Source organism: Chlamydotis macqueenii, chromosome 3 (genome assembly GCF_036417535.1).
Source record: "Chlamydotis macqueenii isolate bChlMac1 chromosome 3, bChlMac1.mat, whole genome shotgun sequence".
Taxonomy (NCBI): Eukaryota; Metazoa; Chordata; class Aves; order Otidiformes; family Otididae; genus Chlamydotis; species Chlamydotis macqueenii.
Genome location: NC_141558.1, coordinates 77,540,799 through 77,568,360, shown reverse-complemented (window position 1 = coordinate 77,568,360; position 27,562 = coordinate 77,540,799). Strand labels below are relative to the sequence as shown.

The window sequence follows — 27,562 nt, the reverse complement described above, 5'->3', positions numbered from 1 at the left end:
CTAGATGCATTTTTGTTTTTCCACCCAGCTGCAACTGAAAACAAGGGTAATGGAACCAGGGCCAACTGCCCTAGCTCAGGGCATCCATTCCCGCTTGCTTCAAATCCCACGCAGACCACCCACCCTGCAATCTCTTAATGCTAACATGCACTGTAGGATGAATCCATTAATTCAATTATTAAGTTTTAATTCACAGTGCTCTCTCTTCTTATTTCTTGGCCATTTTAGATGGGACCTCTTCAAAAAGATGTGCCTATTCCTAACTATTTTCTGTACTTACCTAGCATTACTTAGAGAGAATAGCAGGGAACCTTCCTACTAACATAGAAAATGTTCAGATATTATCATGGTAAACATGCTAGATCTTACAGGGCTCAGCTTAGTCTAGGAACACTCAGATTAAAGAGTATCTGTGGATCTTGAAGGAAGTTGTGGTGGGGATTTTCAACCCAGCATAGAGCACGCGTACTCAAAGCAGCTAGAATAGCAAGTCGCTGTGTGAAAAACCGTCCCAGTCACACGTTCCACAGCTTCGCTGCTCCAGTCCCTCTCACATCCTGTCCTCTCTTACATTAGACGCTTTGTAGCCCTGAGATTAAGAACAGTTGTGAGTTCAAAGGCGGTAAATGGAACTACTTCAGTTACTTGAGCCAAAATTTAACACAGATGTCTTCTGAAGTACACTCACTGTTCAGTTACCATCTATTCCAGGATTAGAACCAACATTATCTGAAACTTTGATCTCTCTTAATTGATTTAATTTACTTTGTATAAAAACACGTTTGTATATACAAGAGCGACGGGAAACATTTACATATTAAATACACAAATCTTAGTACAGATGCTCACCTTTACAAAATAAATGATGCTAAAATCTGTCACACGTTTTCTTGAAAATTTTCAGTCTTAGACATATCTTCTTACCACAGTACATTTCATTAATAAAGCTTCTAGAAAACCTCTCCATTTACTGTGTGAGAAATATATTATGTATTAGACATAAGTATCTGCTGCAAGCACATGCAATCATAAACCAGAAAAAGTTACGAATGGTTAAGGCACAATGCTTAATTTAGTACTCCTGTGCAACTGCCTAGATATGAATACATAAAGAAAAAATAAGTAAGCTAGCTCAACCTAATACCATTTACTGGTAGCCTGTACTGATCTTTAAAGTTTAGTCAAATATCACAAATGCAAACATGACCGAAGTCAAGATCCTGTAATGTGTAGAAATATTGTCCAGGAACCCCCCCAGACTGCATAATTGGATTACATGAAAGGACATATCAGATGGCAAGAGGTGGATGGTCGAATCCTTGTTCAGAAGAACACATTGCAAGTAAATACATACATTTAATAAAAATCCAATCCTAAATGAGACATTCATGTGCGGAGAGTAATTTTCCTCCGAAGTGGGTAGCGTCTTCTTTCTGGTGAATCCACAGCTTTTTTTCTTTTTAGCAAAACACAAGGATTTTTACTGGTATTAGCGTCTGTTGGTGTGACTTCCCCTGGTGATATTAAATTTTGGACGTTATTTTCCTCCTTTGCCTTGCAACCAGCGAAGACTTCTTGCCTCAGCTTGCAGAGTTCTAAGGTTGGTTGCCAAGTTAACGCTTGGGAAAAACCTTCTGCTCTTTCTATTAGCACTGGGAGAGACTGCAAAAACAAACCCAAGTATCTCAAGTTACATGGGAAAAGTAACGGTTACAATGAATGAAATACATTAATTAGATTCTGACAGGTACAAAAGCTTCAGTGTCTGCAGAGATGATCCTCAGGGCGGCAGGTGAAGGTTGGGAACTCAGAGCTACCAGCCTAACAATGACAAGGGTCTACACTCAGACGCCATGCAAAGAGTATGCCAAGTTTAAATGTTCATTCATGACATCTCTAAGATGAATAAGTATCGCAGGAACACCACAGTTCACGTCTAAGCTGGTATCAAAGTAATAAATGTCATGTGCTATATGAAGTTGTACAGGTCTTCAAAAGGCATTTTATTTTTCAGATGCTGCGGGTTCAAAAGTGTCTGTAAAATATATTTCCTATAGCCATGGGGTATCTCCCTTATTACCATGTGAGGGTGAATGCTTTACAGGTACGACTTCAGCACTCCAAACCTAACGATGTACTCGCTTCAAAAGTACACATGCAGGCTTTTTTGTACAAAACTATGACCAAGCTGAGTTAGAACTCCTGTCTTGTGACATACTATCAGATCAAGAAATAAAAAAGTACCCTCTCAGAGCACACAGAGTTCTCACCTTCATTGCTCCACTGATCTGTTTGGATGCCATTTCTGTTATCTGCTTCAGATCTGCGATGTAAGCATCTACAGAAAAACATAAAGCCCAAATAAACTTCTGAAATGTAACTCCTTCCCCCCAATACTTGCTACAACTTCTTAGAAATCAGACAGAAAAGCAGTAGAGTCCTTGTATAAAACTTAAGCCTACAACACATCCCTTTCATTACAGCACTGAGGACGACAGCTTGTATGTTTTGTCTTACTATTATTACTCTTTATCACTCAAAAGGTCTAGCAGTCTCAACTATAGCAAGTCACAAAGTTCTTCACTAGAAAACTACAGCTTATCAAAACATGAGACACAAAGACAGTATTTGACATAAAGGAAGAGAATAGTTATAAAGAAAAAAAAATTAGTTTTCAAACCTTTCAAGCTCATATTACATTTGATAAAATGCAGGAAAGAAGGAGAATAAACACAACTAAGGAGAAAAATAGATTAAGGAAATCCATTTTAAGGAGGGGGAAAAAAGTAATCGTACAGTTCCAACAAGTCAGCTTTTACAATAAAGGCTCCATTTTTCTCCTGGCCTAACTTACCAAGCTTTAACACCAAGAACAAAAAAAAAAGAACCAAGCGTAAACAACATGAACTGCATTAATTCTGCTGAGTTAATAACAAAAAAAAGAAAAAGAAGCTTTCAGAAGCAGGCAGGCAGGTGCAGAACACTCAGGATATTGGCATATATTTCATTGCAGCACCAATACAGTAAGATCATCAACACAATATACGTTTTTGACTACTGATTTAAAAGCAATAATAATTATTTAATCAAGAGTTAAACTCTAAGCTATTATGAAACTATTTTGTGCATTCTCCACCATTATTACAAAACCCTAAAAATCAGCAGATAAGCAAGTGCGCTCCTGGGAACGAAGCAGCCTCACGTCTGCTGCTATTAGGTTTCACCAGTGCCTGCAGTAGGATACAACATTAGATGGTGCATACACGCCTAAACCCCTTCAGGGTTAACCACAGCATTCTGCTTTGAAGTCCATCTCATTAGTGCTACTGAAGATAATTTAAGTCAATTGCTGTATTCTAGTGCAGGGTGACAGTGATCCCCTGCTGAAATGCAGTAAGCGGCAAGAGACGGTGTTTTGTTAAAGTGTCTGTCTGCGTGCCCAATGTGCTGATCAGACATAGTTTAGGAACACAGCATCCATGCATGAACATGCATGCTAAAATGCACCATCATTCAGAGTTTGGAAGGAAAACCAGCCCAACAGCAGCCTCTTTAAACACACTGCAGAGGCCTATGAATGGACATTCTCTAAAAGAAGGATATGTCCATAATGAGGCATTCTTACAGTAGAGTATTGGGATTAGAAGACTGGTGACCCTATGAAATGGCAAGGAAGGAGTTAAGTAAAAGTAAGAATAATTACTTGAATTATTCCAGTTATATAGAAAGACTGACACAGTTAAATGAAATTTGCCTGCAGGAGTTCAGCTTGACACGGACAGCATTATATTCCTCAGTGTTCAAGGCTTTCCAAAACATAGGGAAATGAAAAAAGGAAACGAAAGGTATTGAGTAATCTAAACATTTTTGGTTTCTGGCCACTGTTCTTGCTAAACTGGGATACATAAACTTCCCAAAGACTACATAATACTAAAATTCAGCACAAACTCTATGCTATCTTGGCTAGCATTTTGCTGTTATCAAACCTAAAAAGGCAATACCACAGTGCAAAGCTGTTACTAACTTAACAGAAGTAGTTAATTCACATCAGAAAAGCATAGATGGGACACTGGAAACCAAAAGAAACCCAGATATGAAGTGACGCTCTTTACTGCTCCTGTTAGCTGCTTTGCTGCACAGGGTGGCACTTCTGGAAGCAATATCTCCTGTTTACAAAGAGGAAATGATGCCTAGAGCAAAGGCAGATCAGCAGGGTGACAACTGGAAGATTAAGCTCAGCTTCTCAAACTTTAACACCACTGCTTGTTACACCAGCTTTACATCATGTGCAGAAAGCCATACTGAGGGTTCTGTAACCATGCTTTTCAACTTAGAACAGCATTGGTAAATTCTGTCATGTTTCAATACATAGGAACAGGCAAGATAAAACTTTCAATTTCTTAAGGCCAGCCTCAAAAAAGCACATCCCAATCACCAACTGCAAATACACCACCTTGTTCCAAGGAGTTTGTATAAGCAGTCTTTCAAAAGCATGTAGCAAACTTATGACTTTTTTTGCAGTTTTGTTTCATCATCAACGCTTATGAATGAAACAGATAGGATAAAACTGGATGCCTACTTTGCAAGTCAGGGGAGTCAGCACTGCCATCACTGAGTACTACACAATTGCTTTCAATTCCCTGAAGAAACTGACTGATTAGGAAGAGAGACTGAAGCATTTCTAGTATTCATGTAAAAGGAACACAAGAACAGTCAAAGTATAATGTCAGCGATCCATCTAGTTCCCCATCCAGCCTCCATCAGTGGTGAAGGAAAGAAGTAAGAAAACCTATTGAGGGTAGCTCCGTGACAATTTCTACCCACAGCGGCCAGCTTTTGCCTTTAAGTACAGTGCCTAACAGCAGACAGCACTTAGAAGAGGAGGAACAGGTACAACAAACAGACAGCAATACGATCAGTTATGTCAAACTTCTAGCTATTTTAGTTAATTATTTAGACAGTCAATAATTTTAAACAAGCTTAAAGAAAGCTTCTTAAACATTTACAGCTAGCCAGTACGGTAGGCAGTGTTTCCTCAGTACAGTTGCCCTCCCCACAAAATCTTTACCTTGAGAGAGCTGTGATCTTAACTCTTCTGGTGTGACGGAAGGCTGGTAGAGCTTCTGCATATTCAAAACAAGAAAAATTCTGAAATACCCTCTTGGTTTAAAAGGTATCTAATATACACACAGCAGTCACAACAACGGAGAAAGGCTAATACAAGGAGATGGCGGTGGAATTATTATGTATTAGAGGTACAGCTTAGAGATACTCAGTTACTGGAAACTGTGTTCCAGTAACAGTTAACACAGTTAAGTTCACTGCAAACACATCTGCAAAATCTGCTTTAGTTCGCAGAATTCTAATTATTAAAGCATGAGAACTAACTGAAATCCAGGCATTTTGGAAGAAGCATTGCCACCTGCTGCACAACTGAGGAAAAATTGCTGCTCTGCCTTCTAAGGAGCCATTCACAAAACCAGTATGCTTTCACAGAGGAGCAAACTCAGAAAAAGGGTACATTAAGACAAGAAGCTAAGAAAAAGAAAACTATTTAAAGGACTACATTCTAGCCCTGCAATTACTTATGCATGAATAAGAACACTTGCCCTCACAGACCAAGCTCTCTGGCTCTTTGGTCCTACTGTGCGAGTCTTGTCACTTGACATCAGTTAATTGTGCCATGAAATTAATAATAAATAATGACTACAACTAATATTTAGTTATATTAAAGGCAGAATTAGAAGTAACTAATTTGAAGAAGAAGGAAACAAAGCAACAACATCGGAAGGTAAGTTATATCATCTGCAAGTTAGTGTTTTTCTCCACTTCAGGAGCTGTCTCTAAACCTTCTTCAACCAAAAACATGTAGGAGGAAGGTTAATTATTCTTCCCCATAGTTTTACCAGAGCAAATTTTTTGACAGTTCACACATCATCTTAGGAAGCTTACAGTAACAGCTCCAAGCAGGAGAACAAACATTGCTTGCATTATCCTCAAACATAACAGAACATAATAACTGAAAACCTACACAATGATATCTTGCATTGGCAGTTATAGAGAGATCACCACACTAAATGCGTGGTTCTCTGCAGACAAACTGCAGTTAGTTACCATGTCTTCATAGCTGCTCTTTAAGCCTCAGAAAACATACATCACAGGAGTAGCTAGGGTCAAAAAAAAGCCATAAAATTTCCTCAGCCAAAAGTGGAGAAACCACTAGTATCTTAATAGAAGTAGCTGAGAGAGGGGAAAAAAAGCCACTTCATTTACAAGATAAACTAAAAATTTTCTATATTATGCAGACAATTAAAATAATCACCTAGTTGTGGTAGTGTAGAATTTGAAGAGGTCAGCCACAGAAAAAAAGGTAGCATGAGAGGCATTCTAAATAACTAACCCACTTGGGGACTCAGGTAGAACCTAGGTTTCCTTTTGCAGAAAGATTAAAAGGTCTTGTTAAATCCCGGTGTTACACAACAGCATATTTTATTTTAGTTAATTTCTTTTGTTTGTTTTACATACTTGATATAGTACCAAAACAGAGATCACAAAAGGCAATATTTGTTAGAAAATATCTCAGAATTAAGACAAATACAGATATCCATGCACTTTTACTTACTGTAAATCATCTATGCCTGGCTAACCTAGAGGGTTAGTTACTTTTGTCAATTTTAGAATAGCTGAATTTGTAAAGGGCTTCTGGACTCTCTGGTCCAACCCCCTACTGAAAGCAGGGCCAAGTAGAGCAGGTTGCTTGAGGCCTTATCCAGCCAGGTTTTGAGTATCTCCAAGAATGGAGACTCCACAGTCTCACTGGGCAACCTGTGCCAGTGTCTGACTACTCTCACAGTCCTTTTTTATTTTTAAATGGTTAAATGGAATTTCCTGCATTTCCATTTGTGCCCATTGCCTTTTTTTTTTCCCCCCATAGAAAACTGACTCCTAATTAATCAGCAGGTAAGTGAAAGGCAGGCCTAACGTAACTGCAGGAAAGAAATTTAGCAACCAAAGACATGACTGGGTTGTTTAATGCCAGCAATTACTTTACATTCAGTGTGGAAAAAAAAAAAAAGAGAAATTACTGCACCTATTCATTAATCCATGTTACTGGTTTTTTTTTTTTGTTTGGTTTTTTTTTTTTTTCCTTTACTGAAAGTACTCACTCAATGTAGTCATTAGCTCAACAGAAGGGCTTAGGAAGACACAGATATCTTTTTAAAAGTCATATACTGCATATGATAATATTTGCATGTATCCTAACATTTAGTACTTCAACCAGCCTTCAGCCAAGGATTTCAGAAACCTGGATTGGACAAGACACATAGGTTGGCTTATAATTACTGGCTTGTAATTCATCAGTCATCAAGTTGAAGCAACCTGCTTAAGTAACTTGCTGGAACTGTGCCACAGGCCCAATTCACTCAGCATCACACCACTTTGTAGTAACTAACTCTCATTTTACTGAATAAAAAATTAAATCAAAGAAAGAATTTCACTATATGACAAAGAATCAAAAGCATCTATTGGAAGGAGCTTAAAGGTCAACATTTAATGATTAATTTCTTCAAATTACACGTGGTCAGCAGCTACTACATGCAAAGGTTTTCTGAAAATCTTAGGTTTCTCACCAGCATCTCCTGCTCTGCTTTCATGGCTTGGATAGCATGCATCAGTATCTTTCTAGGCCACTGCTTACGCTTTGTTGCTGTCTCTACTATTAGTTCATCAAATTGATCTTCAAGAATTTTGATGTTGGAACCTAAAATTAGAAACACAAAGTTATTGGAGGAATTCTCCTACATTTTTTTTTTTTTTCAATTTGAGACAAAGTTTTAAGGAAAAAGACAGCTTTATATCTGAAATAAGAAATCATGCATGATTATCAATGAAGGTCTTGGATCTCCTTATAAGGTGACACAGAAATTGCAGCACAATTTGATATCTGACCAGTTACTTTTGAAGTAAGGAAGCCTCTGAGAACGGGGGAGGCAGGGAACGATCTGGCGAAAAACCAAAAATGCGTTTTTCTCTGTGCACTTTGAATCTATAAAGAAAATCTCACAAAGAAATGGTTATCTTTTGAGATAATTTGTTTTTCAACTGAAGAAAAGCCATGCAAGATGCAGCAAGAAAAACAGTTTGTCTGTGTAATTTACAAGCATGAAACAAACACCAACTGTCCAAACAGTAATTCAACTGTGATGTTGTATCACATAGAGTACATATATTCAATTTAATTTTAAAATCCATCTATGAATTTTTGACAATATACAATGGCACCTTAATGAAAAACAGTTCCCGGAAATAGTCTGCATCCTGAGGATAGCTGTAATTACTAGTGATATGGAGTACGCAAAAAAAAAAAAAACAAAACGTTTGCTTTCAACATCTGAGGCCCAAGAGACCATATCTGGTAGGAGCTAACTTTCACAGCTTGCTTTTCCAATTGTACTATTAGACTAAATACCTAGAACATATTTTCAGCTCTTGACTAAAGTGTTTTGACTACTGCCGCCCTACTACAGGTACTCAGCTTCTTCAGGACTGTAATTAAACTTAACAATTTTAAAACCTTAAGATAGCATTTTAAAACTGGTTTCAAAATGTAGTAAGTACCTGCACTGTCCTGACATCACATGCCATCATTACAAACTATTGCAAATTAAGTTATAGAAGAAAACAGAATTAACCACTCAATCTTACATCCTAACTGCGTTTAACTGAAAGATAGTGCGTATTTCTATGTTCTTTCATCTGCACACTCCTGTAATTTTTCTTCCCTAGTGGAAATTTGAAACGTTGACAGAAGTCTTGCTTTTTTACTTTTTAAACTTATTTTTGCAAACTCGTTAGCATTTAAATTCATTGTCCTCACTAACGTCTTGAGCACAACTTGCAAGCCATGCAATGTTTTCATCCAGTGGTAAAGAATGGATTTTGAGCACCCTCTCTTGGCCAACCTGTGCAGAATCAGGTGATCGTAAAACTCAAAGACAAAAATCAAGGTTTTAAGAGTTTGTGGGTTTGCTTTTTTTTTTTGTTTTCAGACCACCCTGAAATCAGTTAAGTACAGAGAGGAAAGACCTGAGCCACTGGTTAACATAAATACTGAAGGCACAAAATGCGAGATCACGTGGTGATTCAAACCGGATCAGAGACAAGCAAAGGAGAAAATTTATGTCAAATTAAAAAGCACAATGAAGTCCTTACACTTGCTTTATGCCAGCTGTAGCAAGATGACAGTATCTCAGCCAGCATAAAGTTAGACTTGTACAGACAAGGGCTAGCTTACTGAAAATGACATCCAATTGAATGAAGTTTCCCTGTTAAGAAAATCCTCTTATAAATTTTTGAAAAAAAATGGAAATAGTTAAGTGAGCCTGAAGCAGTTCAGCATTTTGCATTGCAAGATCAGTGCATTTTTGACTTTGCAGTCAAGGAGTTAGAGTTTTATCACTCTAGAACTAACACTGCAGAAGCTTCCTGACCAGAAAACACTTCAAGGAACTCTTTCTCCATAGCCAGTCCAATATAGAATCATAGAGGGACCTTTAAGGGTCATCTAGTCCAACCCCCCTGCATGGAGCAGGGACATCTCCAACCAGATCAGGTTGCTCAGAGCCCCATCCAACCTGGCCTTGAATGTTTCCAGGGATGGGGCATCCACCACCTCTCTGGGCAACCTGTTCCAGTGTTTCACCACCCTCAGTACAAAAATTTTTTTCCTAATATCTAATCTGAATCTACCTCCTTCTAGTTTAAAACCATTATCCCTTGTCCTGTCACAACAGGCCCTGCTGAAGAGTTTCTCCCCATCTTTCTTATAAGCCCCCTTTAGGTACAGGAAGACCGCTATAAGGTCTCCCCAGAGCCTCCTCTTCTCCAGGCTGAACAGCCCCAACTCTCTCAGCCTGTCCTCACAGGAGAGGTGCTCCAGCCCTCTCATCATCTTTGTGGCCTCCTCTGGACCCTCTCCAACAGGTTCATGTCCTTCTTATGCTGGGGGCTCCAGAGCTGGATGCCATACTCCAGGTGGGGTCTCACGAGGGCAGAATAGAGGGGAGAATCACCTCCCTTGACCTGCTATCTGTATTTTTGGCTTCATGCAACTATAAAAAACATCAAGTTACAGGCAAAGAACATCTAATGCTAACACAGCCAAGCAAATTAATTGCACTGAAATCTTTGGACATTAGACTACCAAGAATCTCCACTACTATTATTCAAAAGACAATAACTGTAAACATATTGTATATATTACATGTAAATATATTATTAATGATTTCAAACATTTACTTAATTTGTATATGAAATAGTAGCAAAATAGTAACAGATCTTGGCCAATGTCCCTAGCACAAAATCACTCAGGCTGGAAAGGCCCTCAGCAGGTCTCTCCTGACTCAAGCCTTCTGCTAATAGCAGGGTCAACAGCTGGTTCAGACCAGGTTGCTCAGGACTTTTATCCAGTTGGTTCTTGGAAGCCTCCAGTGTTGGAGACAACACAAGCTCTCTGGGCAACCTCTTCCAATGCTCTGTTATCCTAATAGTGAATTATTACTTCGTTACATTAAGTCAGAACCTCCTTTTTTAAATTATGACCCTTGCCTCTGTGCATCTCAATAAACAGCCTGGCTCCATACTCTCAGTAACCTCCTTGTAGGTACTGGAAGGCTGGCTTGTCTTCTCTGGTCTAAACAAGCCCAGTTCCTTCCGTCCCAACTCACAAGGCAAGTGCTCCAGTCCTCTGGCCATCCTGACAGCCTCTGATGAACTCACTCCAGTTTATCAACAACTTCCCCATACTGGGGAGTCCAAAAATGAGTGCACTACTCCAGATATGCTCTAGTAAGTGCAAATAATCACTTCCTTGGATCTGCGGACTACACGCTCCTGTTAACACAATATACTAGGGTGGTTCAGAGTTAGCCTGCCAGGACCTCCAGGTCCTTTTCATCCTGTATCCCTGCAGGGGCTTACCCCTTTCCAGATTTAAGGCTTGGCTTTTTTGTCCTTATTGAATTTTGTGAGATTCCCATAGACGCGTTTCTCCAGCCTGTTTACGTTCCACTGAATGGGCCTGCCCTTGAGAATATTCACTGCATGCCACCCTGGCTGATGTCAGCTGCAAACTGGGTGAAAGCACCTTCCATCTCCTCCTCCAGGTCACGAATAAAGACATTAAACAGAATGGCTCCCAGAATAGATGCCTAGAAGAACTCTGCTTGTAATCAGCCCTGAAGTAAAAGTATGAACCATTAAACACTACCCTCTAAGCTCAATGATCCAGACAGGATTCTCTCCTACCTAGACCATAACATCCTAGCTTGGATGCTCTGGGAGGCTGTGTCATTGAGTACTGGAGCAACTCCAAAAGCAGAACACCAAGAGGGTTTGCATCTGGAATACATGATGCATAAGAAGCAGCTGAGGGAGCTAGGTTTGTTCAGTCTGGAGAAAAGAAGGCTAGGGGGGAATTCAACTGTTACTCTCAGCTACCTAAAGGGTGGTTCCACAGAGGATAGAAGCTGGCTCTTCTCAGAGGCGTGCAGCAAAAGGACGAGAGGAAACAGGTATGTTACAGTAAAGGAAACTCCAATAGGCCACAGGAAATAAAATTTTCACCATCAGGGCAGTCAAACACAGAAACTGACTGCCCAGAGAGGACAGGAAGCCTCTGGATTTGGATCCTGCTGCTGTGCTCCAGCTTTAAAAATAGATCACCTTACCCTATTCCATTAAAAATACCACATGCAGAAACCAAAACATAACCACCCAGCAGGAAATTAATGGAAACCAGCGCCTACCACTGTGCAGCTCGGAGTCCTCCGAAGTCTCCTCCCAGGGCTGCCCATTAATGGTCACGTTCTCCCGCACCGCCGTTTCGAAGTTCTGCAAGAGACAGGAGAGCTTGGGAAGCCGCTCTTCGGGCACGGGTACGCCACGCCTGCCGCTGGGCCGGCCCCTCCTGCCTCACCGCCCGGCCCGGCCCGGCTCGGCTCGGCCACCTCGGGGGAACCCGCCACGCAAACCCGCTAAGCCGAGGGCAGACACCACGGGGCACCGCAGCTTCGTGCCGGGCCCCTGGCAGGAGCGGGCACAAGCGCTCGGAGACGAGGCCCAGCGGCGCCGGGCCTCCCCGCTCCCCCCGCGCAGCCTCACCCAGAGCACGTCTCCCGCGGCGGCGGGCCCGCCCGGCTGCCCCTCTGCCAGGGCCCGCAAGAAAGGCGCGCACAGCGCCAGCACCTCGCTCAGGCCGCGCCGCGAGCAGCACCGCACCCGCGGGTCCCGCCCAGCGGCAGCGGCAGCGGCGGCCGGGCCGAGCGACGGCTCCGCATCCGCCTCCCCCGCCGGCGCCGGCGGCGCCAACAATGGCGCCGCTGGGGCAGCCGCCATTTCCCGCCTCGGACGGAGGGAAAATGCCGGCCCGGAAGCGGAAGCCGCGGCGTCCCCGCCTTTTCTCCTCTGCCCCGGGCGTGGCATGGCGGCGGCGGGGCCGGTGGACTGTCACTGCCACCTCGCCGCGCCCTGCTTCCAGGCGGTGAGGCGCGGTGAGGCGCGGAGGGGTGGGAGGGGACGCCCCCGGCCCCGGCCCCGGCCCCGGCCCCGGCCCCGGCCCTAAGGCGGTGCGTGTCTCTTGCAGGACGTGGCGGCCGTGGTGCGGGCGGCGGAGCAGGTGAGGCGGCCGGCAGCGACCCTCTCCCCGCTCCTGCCCGGCCCCGCCGCCCGGCCCGGCCTCAGCGGAGCGGGGGTTTCTGTCTGCCGCAGGCCGGGGTGTCGGCGCTGGTGGTGGTGTCGGAGCAGGCGGGAGAGTTCCGGAGCGTCGTGGAGCTGTCCGAGAGGTGCGAGGCCGGCGAGGGAGGGGCGGGCCCGACGCCCACTCGTGTCCCGGCCGCGGGGACCGCGCCTTGGCGGGAGCGACTGGCGGCGTGGGAGCTGACAGGGGACGCGCTTCCCCCTTCCTTGGACAAGGCTGGCCGTTCGTTTTGCCTTTGACCTTACTTTCCCTGTGGCTTCTTGCACTACTGATGCCTGTTCCGTGTCTAGATTCCCAGGGTTTGTTTTGCCGTGCCTGGGAGTCCACCCGGTTCAGGAGACTTCGCCGGAGGAGCAGCGCAGCGTTACTTTGAAGGTAAAGCACTGGCAAGTCAGGTTAGCCCAGCTATAAAATTCTACTGGGACTGCTCAGGGCAGACGATGGGATGTTCTGGTCTGCCTGATTTAACTTCAGAGCTGCGCAGTGATTTTTCTGTGTTTCTGTAACACAGAAGCCCAGCGGACCAAATCCCAAGGTCTCTGAGCACATACATTTGTCCCTGTTAATCCTAAAGCAGAATTGTTCACTGGAGTCATCTGGCCATGTTACTGTAGTGAAGCAGTTTTAAAAATCCCAAGTGAGTGCTTTGCTTACAGTGAACAGCGTGCATGTGCGTTTGCAGATGTCCCTTTGTTAACATGGGAAGGGGAAGGCAACCAGTTGTGCCCTTAGCCTGAAAAATCTGCAGCCATTTAATGTTACCAGGCTTTTTATGGGCCTTGTTTTAATTACTCTTCTGCTCCTGTGGAAAGATAACTTGAAATGAAGGGTCATTAAGTAAAGAAGGGAAATCCAGCAGGTTTCTAAAATCCTTTTGACTGCACAACTTGCAGTAATAGCAAGTTTTAAGGTACAGGATTTAAGAATAATGAAAGAAACTCCAATTTAATCTTAATGTTGAGTTTAAACTTCTTCCATCCTGTAAGGGCAGTGAAGGTTGCATCTTTAGTTTGTTCTTGCAGGATCTGGATGCTGCATTGCCCCTTATAGAAGTCTACAAAGATAAACTGGTGGGAATCGGAGAAGTAAGTACAATTCTGTAACTTGTTTAAATGTCTATGGCTTCAGCAGCATCTGTCACCAAAATTAAAAAAACTCAGTGAATACTTGGTTTTGCATATGCAATGAGTGTTGCTATCAGTCTGAACAAGTGCTAAGTCTGATTTGTAATTCTCTTAATGTGCTGTGCTTTCCTTCACAGATTTGTCTGATTTGCTCTTTTCCTTCGTTATCATTATGAAATAGATGGCACTTATGCTCATGGATTTAGTAGGAGCCACGCTATATATCGTCTTACACCCAAATGTTTTTTGACCTATTCTCTGGCACAGTGAAGTGTCGAGTCACATTGTTATCCTCATTCAGATCCTGCCTTCTTTCCTGACAAAATTAGGCTAAGCTATGATTTCACTACGCCTCACCGACTTGTACAGTCCTTTTTTCTTCTGATCCCTCATCTGTCTGTATCCATGTGTTGTCTCCTGTCTTACATTTGTTTACAAAGTAATTGAGGCTTGAAAGCTTTAGGATGGAGTCTGCCTCTTTTGTGTGTTGGTACTGGAGGGACTTATGGCTGGTTCTGCACTGGCTGTAGAAAAAGCAGTTACTGGCAGAGCTTTGTAGCTAAACTTGCCATGTTTGACTTGTACTGTATATCAAGGACTTTGGTGTAACTGTGAATGGGGCTGCTTTGACAAGCTTTAAATTTTGCTTGAATGTGTTTAAATCAAAAAAGTGTAGAATTAATGGGTAACTTTTGCTAGAGATAGGACTAAAGCTACAGGTTCGGGTCAGAAATTTTACTTGTATTGGAGATTGAGTTTTGAAGCATTTTTTGTCTTTATACATAGTATTGGGGTTTGGTCAAGCGTTAGGTCTGTAAAATTTTTTCACTTCTCTTCTTGTACTGTAGGTTGGACTAGATTTCACTCCCAGATTTGCCAGCACGGATGAACAGAAGGAAGGACAAAGACAGGTTTTGATCAAGCAGATTGAGTTAGCAAGAAGATTGGATTTGCCTTTGTAGGTTTTGTTGATACTAGTAGGAGAATTTGCCAGATATCAGTAACGTGGAAATATTTCCCAGGATTTGTAGTTACTAAGAGCCCACAGAACCTTTCTTACATAGATTAAACTGGCATTAGTGTCCTGTCAGTCTCCAGTTTGAGATTTAATTATAGAATTTTCCCTATATTTGCACTCGAATACAGTGATCTTCTGTGTCCTGTCCTTGCTATGTTGTTACTCTATCTTCAGTGTAGCTAAAATTAATCCCATATATGTATCTAGACTTTTTTTCCTGGTGAAAGGTGTAATACAGATTAATTATTTTATTCCCAAGCTGCTGATAGTTTGTTTGTGTTTACAAAAAAAAAGTATTTTGCTGAATTTCCTAATGCTGGGCCTCTCCTTGCTGTGCAGAAATGTTCATTCCCGCTCAGCTGGAAGACCAACTATTAATCTCTTGAAGGAACAAGGTATGCTTTTATTGCATTTTCGCTGTCATGGCTTTTGTCGATAGAAGTTTCTTCAGTTGTGCAATGTCCTCACATCAGCTTGTGTACATGAAATTTGGGAGGAATAGCGCAGAGGTTCTGTATTCCTTTTTTATGGGACTGAGGTCGCATTGGAAACATTGACATTGCAAACCTACTGTAAACACTGCTAATGATTTGGTTTACTTCTTTTCTCTGAGGTGCTACAAAAGTGTTGCTCCATGCATTTGATGGGAAGCCATCTGTAGCAATGGAAGGGGCGAAATCTGGATACTTCTTCTCCATTCCTCCTTCCATTATAAGGAGCGAACAGGTAACATTTAAAGGGGTTTGCGCTTTCTCGGTGCTTGGGGATTGCAACTAATAGCTGACAGCTTATTGTGATGGCAGACATGACTCTTAACGGTGCAGCAAGGATATGCTTGGTTTTTACGTCTGTACAGTTTGAAGTGGGACTAGCAATACTTGCGTATGGTTACTGTCACCTGACACTTCTCAATAGAAGTTTCAGTTGCTTATAACGTTTTTACTTTGGCTAAATTTCTACCTAGGGCTTTTACCTTAGCTAGACTTTTTGGGGGAAATTTTGGCTAAAACAGTTCAGCTATTGCTGAGGGGGAAAAAAGGGTTAAGAAAATAGACAGGTTTGGTTTTTTTTTTCTCATTTTAATGTAGTTTCTGGTGAACTCTTCTGTCACTATATTGTTTTAGAGTAGGGATAGGACACATGGAAAAGGACTAGTTTCTATCTCGGTGCTATGGCACTTTCTGTTCAAAAGGAAAGCTGCTCACAATTGTCTAAGTTACAGACCTTTGAAAAATTGTGATTATTACAAGGTGCACCCAGCAAAGAAGCAGCTAAACTGTTTAAAGATGGCATTGGACAGGTTCAGCCCTTGATTTGTTGAGATTGCTCTTTTCATTTATACTCTGGGCTGCCACAAACTATGATAACTTCTTATTTTGGGGTTGCAATCTGTTTCCATCCTGCACTATCATAATTTTCTGTGATAAGCTCAGGAAATGTAAGGAAAGAAAAGGCACGATTCAGGTGGAAAGGGTGTGAGGGATGGATATAGATGGGGATGAGGTTAGGAACTTTGAGAAAGGAAAGAAAACTGGGGTTGAGGGGTAAAAGCAGAGATGGGAAAAAGGTACACAAATACAGTATGTACGGAAAGATAACAAATTAAATTTCTTTGTGAACTCTAAATAGCGGGTATTTTGTGCGGTGTAACCGCATGATTTGGTAAATAACAGTGGACTCATTGTTTAGCTAATAGTACTTCAGATATTTAGAAAAGAGGATAATCCTAATTTGAAGGGATTTCTTGAGCAGCTCCTGGTATTCTTGCTTCCATTCTGAAGTTGTTGATAAAATGCAGACAGTGGCACCAAAGTGGTTCAACATTGCTTTTAACTGCAGAGGATATCCTCGTTTCATACATTTCTCCCCCCCCCCCCCCCGCTGGTCTGAGTGCATGAAGAGTTTAATAGCCATCTTATTTTCTTCAAGAAGCAGAAGCTTGTGAAACTGTTACCTCTGGAAAGTATGTGCTTGGAAACTGACTCTCCTGCTCTGGGGCCTGAAAAACAGGTAAATGTTGGTGGGGAGGGACTTCTGTGTATCCAAACCCACACCTTATGGAGGTTAGTTTACTAGCACAGGAGAGTGAAATAGTGTAAGCATGGGTACAAGGGACAAAAGAGGTTGCCAAGTGAAAATTTTGAGATGAACAAGTCAGTGTTCCTGAGACTGGGAAAAGAGAAGAAAATCCTGGAATGGGCAAAGGGGAAAATAATGCAAGAAGAATAGATACATGTAATTTCACTGGCACACATGCCACAGGGTGCCTAAAGTTGTGTCAGGAAGTACTGAATCTGGAACATCTGTGATCTATAGGGATCTGTAATTTGGTGTGGTTTTTGTCTGTTTGTTTTCAGGTGAGAAATGAACCAAAAAATATTTATATTGCTGCAGAATATATTGCCAAAATTAAAGGAATTCCAGTTGAAGAAGTTGTAGAAGTGACTACACAGAATGCACTGAAAGTATTCCCCAAACTTCGGAACTTTCTTCGGATATAGATTCAGAAACTGAAATATATGATATTGCAGAAACTGTTATTTATGGTGTAATTAATAAAACGAACGTCCATTTTGTCTTAAAGTGGAGTTTTGTTGTTGGAAAGTGCAAGACGTGAGCAGAGTGTTATATAGATGCATAGGATTGATATAGGGAATTTCTCAAAGACCTTGATATGCACCATTGTTGTCTCTTGGATGCAATAAAGACATGTTGTTCATTTGCATCTCTTGTCTCTGAACAAATGCTGTAAAGAAGAGCACCATAAAATTGTCAGTTTAGTTTCTCAGACTTCTTGCTCAGCTGCTCCTAGTCTGGGAAATAGCTAATGTGCAGTGCTTAATGTCCCACTCATTCCTTGATTTCTGCTGACTGAAAGTCACGTGGTTGTGGGCCCACTCATGATACAAAAGCTCCTGTTAGGACTTGCAGAAGCAACACCTTTGATTTCCTTCAGAATACAGTTCAAAGGAAAGAATTATAGCCCTTCTACTCCTTCTTTCATTTTCCCTTGTATGCAGTAGCTTAACAGTTGCTCAGATCTTGGCTATTTTGAGAAGGATTTGCTTTGATATTTTCTGTTTTATTTTTTGAATTGTATTCAAAGGAAAAAGCCTGGGTTTGGTCCTATATATTTAAAGGACTTATTCTTCTGATTGCTCAGCATTAGGAGATACGGGATGTGAAAGGGACACAAGCCCAATTTGTGAGATCTTGGAGAAACCTATCTGCTGTGGATTCTGCTATATTGGCCAGTGTCCTAAAAAACGAATCTTGCGCTCCCTCACGCACCTGTGTGGATGTGGGCCTGTTGAAATACTGATCAAAATTTTGCTGAGTATAAACCACCAATGAACAAGGTGAGTTACGTATATAATCGTTCTGAAGGCCACAAGGGAAGTGAAGGCTTTGTCTCCCTAGGGGGATTTTACTAGCTCAGTGAAGAAAATACACAAGTACTAACTTAGTCCATGACCACCTCAGATACAAAATCATGCCTCCTACTAGCCAATGGTGAGAGCATTTGGCTTTAAGATTTGGCACCTGTCTTCTATGTCTCGGATGCCTATGTGATTTTTCAGACTAGATTCCTTTCTGTCTTCTTGGTTAGAGCACCTTTCCGGTTGCCCGTCCACAATGCCCTGTTCTGAAATCGCCGAATGTCTGCCTTCTGGGATGTGGGACTGTAAGGCAAGGTTTGGGTATTTTCCTGTTTTGAGGAGGGTGCAGATGGAGAAGGTATCAGCTCCCAGATAGGAGGGGAGGGCGGGGGAGGCAGGGAGGGGGGGAGGAGCAAAAGCTTCTAATATAAGTGGTACTTATCTTAAACTTTTGGTTTCCTCTACATTTTCTTCCTCCATTTTTTAAAACCACATTCTCGGGTTTTTTTGCTGTCTCGAGCAGAAGAGCTGTGTTTTTCTGCTTTTTGCATAGTTAGCTTATTAAGTTTAAATATATGTTCCTAAACAGTTTTCAGCCTGCAGCAAACAACCAAACTTGAATAATTTCTCTCTTACAACATGTGTTCAGAGCAGTAAACACCTGAATCTTTGCTGAATGTTTTGACCCAGAGTAGTTAGAGCCATTTGTTGTCCTGGATCTACAGGCACTGCTTCCACTAAATTGGGTGAAGGACAGAGTTTGCCTCCAGATGGTGCTAGGGAACAGGTGTGCAATAGTCTTAAGAATATTAATATGATTGACCTTAATAATTAATAATCATGTTGTTATCAGAGATGCTAAACAGGTGATACCAGGCAGCCTTACACGTTTTTCCTGCTGCCTGTGTGACGGGAAGGCTCCCAGTATTGCATGGGAATTAATGCAGTTGTGTATGGAGATGCTCATGGTAAAAAGTCAGGCAGTGTCCAAATGTTTGCATAGTTTTGGCCTTATTATTATTCTCTACTAAATTCTTCACCTCGGATGCAAACACTGGTTTTGCAAAAAGGGGAATATCAAGCGTTTAGTCTACTCAGAATCTTCTCACTGCAAGCGGGTAACATTGCTCTGGTTCAGGCTCAGCCTCACAGTCAGATGATAACCTGGCCTGAGCTCTTTAATCCCTTTTGCTGCTGCAGCGCTGCAAAAAACCTGCAGGCACGCTCACATCCTGCAGCTCCCAGCTGGGCAGGGCACTACCGAGGGTGGCCAGTCCCTGCGTGGGCCCTGTCCCTGCAGCGGCAGGGTCCAGAGGTGCTTGTGGTGGTGTGGGAGTGTGGTTGGGGTGGGGAAGGAGGCATGGGATTGCTTCGCCCTGGACGAGAGAAACCTGGCATAGCAGCAGCCGTGGGTAGGGTGAGCCTGGCAGGGTGCCCACAGCACAACAGACCGACTGTGCTCTCCTTAGACCTGCGGTGCCTCAGCTAAGTCATGGTGTAGGTGGCCTGGCACTCCGGAAAAGGAAAGTGCAGTGTCATTCCCACTCATCTTGGCATCTGTAATGCCACACAAGGGTCAGAAGTAGCACCCTTTCCCCGGTGCCATTGGTTCTGCTGTGTGGTCTGTGCCCCTGCCTCTTGCAGTCAGCTCTGGGGGGGGTGACAGGCGCTGGAAACAGTCGTTGCTTTGTGTAGGAAACCCAGCTTTTTTAAGCACTCACTGGGGACTGGTGGTAGCTAACGTGCAGGAGGAGGAAGTCTTTTTGGATGATGTTTTCAGAGCTGGAAAACATTGATCCCTCGGTAGTCATCCTGTTTCTTTACCTTGAAAGGGGAGTTTAACAGAGAGCTTGCGTTTCTGCCTGCAGTCTCATGCGAATGCCTGGTCCAGATGGGCTGGGGAAGGCAGGAGGGCTTGTGGGGAAGCCATGTGGCTGCACACTGTGAAACCCTTCATCCCCACAAAGGCTGGCCTTAGCAATATCAGTGTGTGTGCTGAACCCTGTTGCAGCCTCTCAGGTTGTCTGGACAAGCTATGTCCCCTCCTAGGTAGCACAGGTCACTGGATTGGCCAGGCACGTACTAGGGAAGTGACTCAGGGCAAATTTAGCTGGATGCCATGCTTAACTTTCAGGAAACCTGAAGGGAAAATTTATGAGAGAAAGCACTGAGTTAGCAGTGACCCAAGTTTTCTTTTCATTCATGCCATTAATCTGGGGGGACACTAAGAGCCACCGTGACCTCTGTCTCACAGAGATGGAATGGCACAGATGGTCTGCAGCAGTATGGAAAGCGGTAGGTCCCAAGCTCCGTTTGATACCTTTAGCCATCACCTTTCCCTGAGACGCTACAAGCAGCAGATCTGATTGCACTTTGTATGACTCCTCCTATTTCTTTATCTTGCAGGACATACAGGATGTGATACAAAAAATGAAGAAAAGTTTGTGACTTCTTTGGCATAATTAGTGCCTTCAGTGTGTCTTGCTTGTTCGTCAGTACTTTATTATTGATGCAGTTCTGGCTGATGCAGCTTCTGCCAGACAAAAAAAGTCCCACATCGCTTGGTTCTTTCCAGGCTTAAAATAATGTGTGAGGGCTTACAGTGAGCGCACAGCTTAACACCAGGCATAAATAATGAGGGGGATGCAGGGTGACAGAAATAATGTGGAGGTACTTTCCATAGGCTGAGGTCTGGAGCCTGTAAATCTGCAGGGCTTCTAAAGTGGATTTGTCTGTTGATAAAGACAAAATAGTGAACCAGTGTATGCTGTCAGTGGCTACCAAATCACAGAGAGGTACTTTGCACCTTCCTTGTTCAATGAGCACCTTGAATCATTAGCAGGGGCTGGAAGGACGCTGAAATTGCAGTTCCTCGGCTGACTGGCATCATTGCCCTTTCGCCACCCATGCCAAACTGTTTGCAGGACTCATGTGGAACAAGACTGAAGTGATTTTGCCTGAAGGCCAAATTACTTTGGCAAAAGTGGAGTGAGTATAGTAGAACTAAAAGGTTCCATGTAAGTCACTTGAACTCAGATCCTGGAAATCTCCTCTGAGTTCAGGACCGATAGCTAAGAGTCTATCTAACGGCTCTATCTGTGCTCACTCAAATAGTTTTGGGGGGGCTGTAGGTGGATCATCCTCCCGGGGCCTTTCTTCTGAAACTTGTTTTTCGCCATGGACTAACAGGGCCTGAATCTGCTGAACTCTGTGGCAAACTGTGAGGGTGACAAGTTTTCCCAGATTTTGACATGGGAACAAGTGAAGAGATGGTGGTGAAGGCCAAGTGGGTGATATGCTGTTTAATCCTGCTGTTTATTGTGATAAGAGTTTAAACAAATTCACCAAAGGCTTTTACTGGAGGTGCTTCCAACAGGCTCCTATGCAATGCATAGATAGGCTCTTTAGAGGCAAAACCAAATAAATAATTGGTTGGAAATGCAACGTTCCTCACTAGTGAACTCCCACTTTTGTTTGTTTTTTTTCATTCATGCAGGCTGGAATTCGATCCTCTGTTCCTGTTACAGAGCAGGAAAATTAATTTGAGAGAGTCACTGGCTCAGCAGAAAGGTTTGTTGTTCTTCTCTTTAGTTTCTATATGCAGTACAAAGATGCAGCTGAGATCAAAGAAAGGATACGAATTGCCATAGTACCTAGTTGTCTCAGCATTTTCCTCTTCAGCAGGTGGTTATCCATCTGTTCATTTCCCCTGCTGGGGTTGGCTTTTCTATTGATGTGAATCGATTGGGGCAGGGGTATGACAACCTCACTGCGCTGCATGGTGGCCCCACCGTGCAGTGAGTGCAAAGAATCCCCTCCAGGGCCTGGCATATTTTTATGCCCCTCTTTGAGCTGCTGTGAATGACAAAACAGTGGGAAAACGCAGTGAGGATCATGGCCCTGATGAACTCGTGCCTGCGGCGGGAACTGATTGATACCTGTCTCCCCAAATACTCGGTGCTATGCACAGAGAGATGCTGCCAACCAGGTGCTTAATGCAAACACAGGAGATCAGTGCCACTACCATGCCCAGGTCTGCTGATGAAAATGGTGGCGTGGTTTACTTGAAAGCAGAAACAATGATGCCCTGGAACAAGGAGTCTGTAGGAGCAAGGTGTAGCCTCTCTCTGCCCTAGAAAACAGCATAACTAGCAGTGCTGGCATTTGGCTTGGCTGCAGCAGGGGGCTTTGGTGCACAGAGCCACTGGTGTGTGGAACCCTTGTCATGTGATGAGTGTGCAGCTGGCATCAAGGAACTTAGGGCAGAGCTAAAAAAAAACATGTAGAGAAGGGGCCCATACACAGAACAGGAAGATCTGGCCTGCTTCAAAGGGCTTGAACTGAAGAGCAAGCTACTTCTGCGACGGTGCTTGGGGACATATCTGATGTCCTACCAAAGCAACAGGCAACATCAAAATATATGAGTTTTGTCTGTGGTACCTGGACGAGGTAATGTCTATGTACACTGCTGTCAAGGGCAGGTGAGGCAGCTGCGTGGCGTCCATGGTCAGTGGCTGCATACGGATGAGCCTGGTCTGCCACGGCAGAGCACCGGCGCCGCAGCACGGCTGAGCAAACCTTCGGCTTCCTGGCACGGGAGCGAATATAGCTGCCTGAAAGATCACGAAGCAGCACCAACCTGTTTTTGAAACACAGGGTGTGAGACATGGAAAGGTCACAACATCAGCAGTGTGATCGGACCTGTGATGCCCCAGAGGTGTCACCTGGCAGGCAGGCTGGGTCAGTGCATGGACTGTGTCTGGGGTTGGCTGTTAAAGCCTGCCTGCAGAGGTGGGAGAGCTGTTCGTGCTCCCCACCCTGCTTAGCCACTATCAACAAAGCTTGTAGTGCTGAACAGCAGCAGAGCTGTGCCCCATGGCACTGTGACGAGCATCTTCTCCATCTGCTGCAAGATTCCTGCGGCTGCTGGCACTTTACTGTACCTGGGCCATGCTTGCTGCCAGGGAATAACAGCTGACGTGTCCCTGCCTCCTCCTGCCCCCTAAAGGCATCCTGACTCCGTCACTGTGTGTTTTGGGGTTCATCCAATTTGGAGCAGAGCAGACGGGCAGTTCAGCGTCACAGTCCAGGTGAGGTGCCTGGTTCCTTCCCACATATATTTTGTATTTCTGTGACAGAGTGTGGACACTGGGTTTAACTTCTTTAATGTGCACATTCAGATTTTGCCTCTGCTATTTTGGCTGTGCCAGGGCTCTATGTTCTGTCACCAGAGAGTGCAAACAGATGCTTGGCTCCTTGTCAGTGCCCAGCCGCAGTATAGATAAAGTACATGTGTCCCCCATTGATAGAAGACAAGTTATCTTGCAAGCAGCACAACCAATAAAGCTTTTTTCCCCTAGGGATTTGTGACCTCCTCACACTGGCAATCCCAGTCTCCTGCCTGTGTACTGTGATGCTCCATTATGGCCCAGCACTCTGGGTGCTGTATTTCCAGTTCCCTGTATGTCTCCCTGATCCCTGCTGTGTTACCAGCAGCTCCTCTGCGTAACCTCTGGGCTCTGCCTGCCATAGCACTTCAGCTTTCTTCTGTGTCCCTGTGGCCTCCCTGTAATTCCCCAGCTCTCTTCCATGTCGCCCCCCTGTGCTTGTTGGATTGCCATTTAGGCAGGAAACAGCACTTGCAGAGATGAGTCCAGAGCTGGCTAGCTCGTGTTCAGCAGCTGAGTGTGTGCCTTTTCTTGGTAGCCCTGAAGGGGATCAGAGAGGGTCAGTGTCACCTACATGGCCACCAACTCTCACAAACCTTGTAGGAACTTTGTATCTCCAAGAGCTTTGTCTATCTGCCAAATTTTGTTGACCATTGTAAAAAATGGTGAGTTGTGGATGGAGACTAGGAGACAGCATGACCGTCTTAACTGATTTCCATGGGAGTGTGTGTATGTTGGATGCTGTGTCTTCCAGGTGGAATTTAATCTGCTGCTTGGGACCTCTTAAATCTGCTCAGGACATGACCGCTAGTGAACTCGGGAAATGGAAAGGACCTGGGATTATGTAGCAGGAAGATCTGTCCTTGTGAAGTGCACTACCTGGAGAGGGCAGCTTTGAAGTTCTGATTGGCACTGGCTTATTGCTATAAATATCTAGAGGGACCATTTTTGTGCTCAGAACACTTCTGGACGCACAACAAAGCAGAAGGAAGTGAACAAATGGAGCCAGCACTGTGGGAAGAAGTTAAATGGAGCACTATGTGGGGAGCTCCAATCAAAGCGTCACTGGATAACTTCCTTTCTCTTTAGGGGTCATTATTGCTGCCTGGGAAAGTTGGGGTGGAAACTCAGCTCTGTACTACACAGGACCTCTACACTGAATTGAGGCAATGGCAAGTGCATGTGCAGGGGGGTAATGTGGTTTATAACTTCCATGAACAGATGTTAACACTCTCCGAAATCATCCCTTCTGCACTCCCAGTGAGTGCAGCACATCCATTGACTATCTCTGTCTGTATGTGGGATCATTTATCCAAAAAGATTGTTTCATGACCAGCATGGAGGCTGCTGTGGTATCAGGATGCTCAGAGCTTCCTCTCAGGGTCCTTAAGTTGCCGGGTTTTTTTGGAGTGGTGCAGCTACACGCGCTGGTCTTGCTTCATCCCTGCTGTCTTGGTGGATGCAGATTGTGGCAGGGCAGGGGGAATGCTGGGGCATCACTCGAGGAGGGTAAGTGCTGACCCTGTTACCAACAGTGACAGATAGAGTTGAGGTTCAGTGGGAGCCCTGCTGGTAGAGGCTGTCTTGCCCCCATCTCCCAGGGATGGGGAGAAGTCTCCTTCCCACTTACCCTCCGTCCCATATGGCACTGGGTGCAATTCTCCTCGCTGGAAGCCCACAGTGAAGTTTTACCAGAGCTGAGGACAGGCAGCCTGGGAAATGGTTGTATCCATATGCTGTTTGCTGGTGCAGCTCCTGAACATGATCCTGTGCTGCTGAATAGCCCAGAGTGATGAAGGGCTCAGCTGAGAAAGCATTGATTCGTGGGACTGGTCTGGTGTGTTTGTTCAGTGAGACCTGTTCCCTGGCACCGACAACTGCCTTTCCTCTGGGAAGGACACCACCCAGGACCAGGCTGCCAGAAACCTATTAAGTTGCCAAGATGCCTTTCTCAGAGGTTTCCCAGCTCTTAGAAGATGAGGCTCAGTTCAGCCAAATCAGAAAGAATGGGGTCTTTCTTTTTCTGCTCACTAGCAGAGTTAACTGGACTAGCATCCCTCCAACCATCTTTGACTCTATCTTATTGTTTTTGTCTTAAAAGGCTAAGTAATTACATTATTCAGAAGCTGCTAGTAACACAGTAGACTGATCCCCTTTGTCCTAGACTGTTGTTGTCATTATTTGCGTTTCAAGATGCGCAATAATACAGTTGCGTGTGGTTTTGTTTGCTGTGGCTCAGCTTAGCATCCAGCAGTCTTTGCAAAGCTTGTGAGCTGGTTTATCACAGGACATGGAATCTGTCCTCCTGCTCTTCAAGAAATACAAAGATAAGCTGGTGGCCATTGATGAGGTAATCTGCTCTGATTCCTACATAACCAGAGTTTGCTTGGTTTGACTATATGCAAACTGTGTTAAGGTGCAAATAAACTCATTGTAATTTCTGGCTGCTTACATTCCTCTGTATAAATAGATATGAAACGAGTTGGAATTAACCCCCAAAACTTTATTTTCCTGGCTAAACATCCATGCAGGAGTAAAATGAAAATCCCACAAGGGGAGTATTGATAAGAGATATCTGAAGTGCTCTTTTCCTGCAATGAAAACATTGTAGGGAAGCTAGAGAAGCTACTTTAGATCTTTACCATAAGTATTTTCATAGCTGATGTCATATTTTTTTTCTTTTTATTACTTATATGTTACTATATTTCCATGTTGCCTTTTGGACAGTGCTGTTTTCTGCTCTGTTTCTTCATTGCTAAGAGTTTCTGCCACTCTCCTGAGAAAATTAAGCTAGCAAAGGCACTAGATCCCCAAAGTTTGAAGTTCATTGCATTTTGTGAAGTCTTAACTGGTTCTTTCTGCAGGTTGGGCTGGACTTCACTCCATGGCTCATGTCCATACCTCAGCAATGCCAGGAGCAGCAGTCTCCTTATGCTGCAGCTGGCTACAGCAAAACAATTGGGCTTGCCAGTGTGAGCCAGAAAGCTTTCACACAGTGTCTCCTTCATGCATTGGACTTTAACTAGGCTCAACACCTGTTTCCTGCATCACAGCTCCACAGGCATCCTCTGAAGAATGCTAGGGGTTGTTTTGAAGTTTGAGTTTATCCAAGTACTCAACGGCTTGAGATGAAAAAAATAACAATACTTGTGAGCACTTACATCTAGGAGTGTGTCTTTGCCAAATGCGAACCAGAAAAATGTTCCTTTCCAGCTGTGCTTCTGCTAAGAATATAGGAAACTTCACAGCCTTTCTCCCAAAGGAAACTTTTTTTAACAGTTCTTCAGCTTTCTCTGTTAGTACCCATACCATACTTTCAGTGGTAATTGGGTTATGCTTCCCTAAAAGGACCACTCAGAATTTAAACTTTTGATAATCATTCTCAAGGCTTCTTTTCTCTCCCATGCTACATGACGTAGCAGAGGAAAGGTTCTCATTGAAACAAGAGGAGAAAAATGAAAGTGGGCTTCCAGGGGACGGTGCTAGTGATTTGCCCATGATGCCCAGGAGCAGATGTGCCTCCTGTTCAGTTACTCTTAAAAACTCCTTCTTGATTCAAGTTCAGGTTTCAGCCCTTGATATACGTAACTTGCAATGGAAGAGGGAGGATGGGACAAAGAAGCTTATCTTCTTATTAATATAAATAAGCATGCAGCATACATGGGAAAGGGTCACAGCTGTATTCGCATACATCCCCAGGGCACTGACAGAATAAAACCAAATTAAATCCAATGCAACACTTGCTAAAAACTCAAACTTCAGATGAATGCAAACAGCAGCTAAAAGGAAATAACATACGCCAGCAGTGATCACTGAAAAACAAATATTTGGAGGAAACCAAAGATCATAGAATCATAGAGTGGTTTGGATTGCAAGGGACCTTCAAAGGCCACCTAGTCCTACCCCCCTGCAAGGAGCAGGGACATCTCCAACCAGATCAGGTTACTCAGAGCCCCGTCCAATCTGGCCTTGAATGTTTCCAGGGATGGGGCATCCACCACCTCTCTGGGCAACCTGTTTCAGGGTTTCACCACCCTCATTGTAAAAATTTTTTTTCCTAATATCTAATCTAAATCTACTGCCCTCTATTTTAAAACCATTACCCCTTGTCCTGT

At 43.7% G+C, this 27,562-nt stretch overlaps 2 protein-coding genes across 3 annotated transcripts; one reads left to right on the top strand and one right to left on the bottom strand.

Moving 5' to 3' along the window:
• Positions 1 to 741: 741 nt before the first annotated feature.
• Positions 742 to 12,525, bottom strand: NSL1 (NSL1 component of MIS12 kinetochore complex). Its single transcript, XM_086743948.1, has 6 exons — positions 12,163 to 12,525; positions 11,808 to 11,892; positions 7,632 to 7,762; positions 5,069 to 5,123; positions 2,271 to 2,338; positions 742 to 1,662 (listed from the first exon to the last, which is right to left on the bottom strand). Exons 1-6 carry the CDS (start codon positions 12,481 to 12,483, stop codon positions 1,387 to 1,389), a joined length of 936 nt encoding a protein of 311 aa, XP_086600074.1. The 5' UTR covers positions 12,484 to 12,525; the 3' UTR covers positions 742 to 1,386.
• On the top strand, positions 12,443 to 17,482 carry TATDN3 (TatD DNase domain containing 3). Of its 2 annotated transcripts, none has more exons than XM_086743950.1 (10): positions 12,443 to 12,541; positions 12,644 to 12,676; positions 12,769 to 12,842; positions 13,048 to 13,132; positions 13,780 to 13,842; positions 14,730 to 14,839; positions 15,239 to 15,294; positions 15,513 to 15,625; positions 16,832 to 16,909; positions 17,257 to 17,482. In XM_086743950.1, the coding sequence occupies exons 1-10, from the start codon at positions 12,482 to 12,484 to the stop codon at positions 17,398 to 17,400; spliced, it is 816 nt and encodes a 271-aa protein (XP_086600076.1). In that variant the 5' UTR covers positions 12,443 to 12,481; the 3' UTR covers positions 17,401 to 17,482. The 2 variants fall into 2 exon arrangements, with proteins under 2 accessions (XP_086600076.1, XP_086600075.1); XM_086743949.1 differs by having other exon boundaries at positions 16,829 to 16,909.
• Positions 17,483 to 27,562: the final 10,080 nt, after the last annotated feature.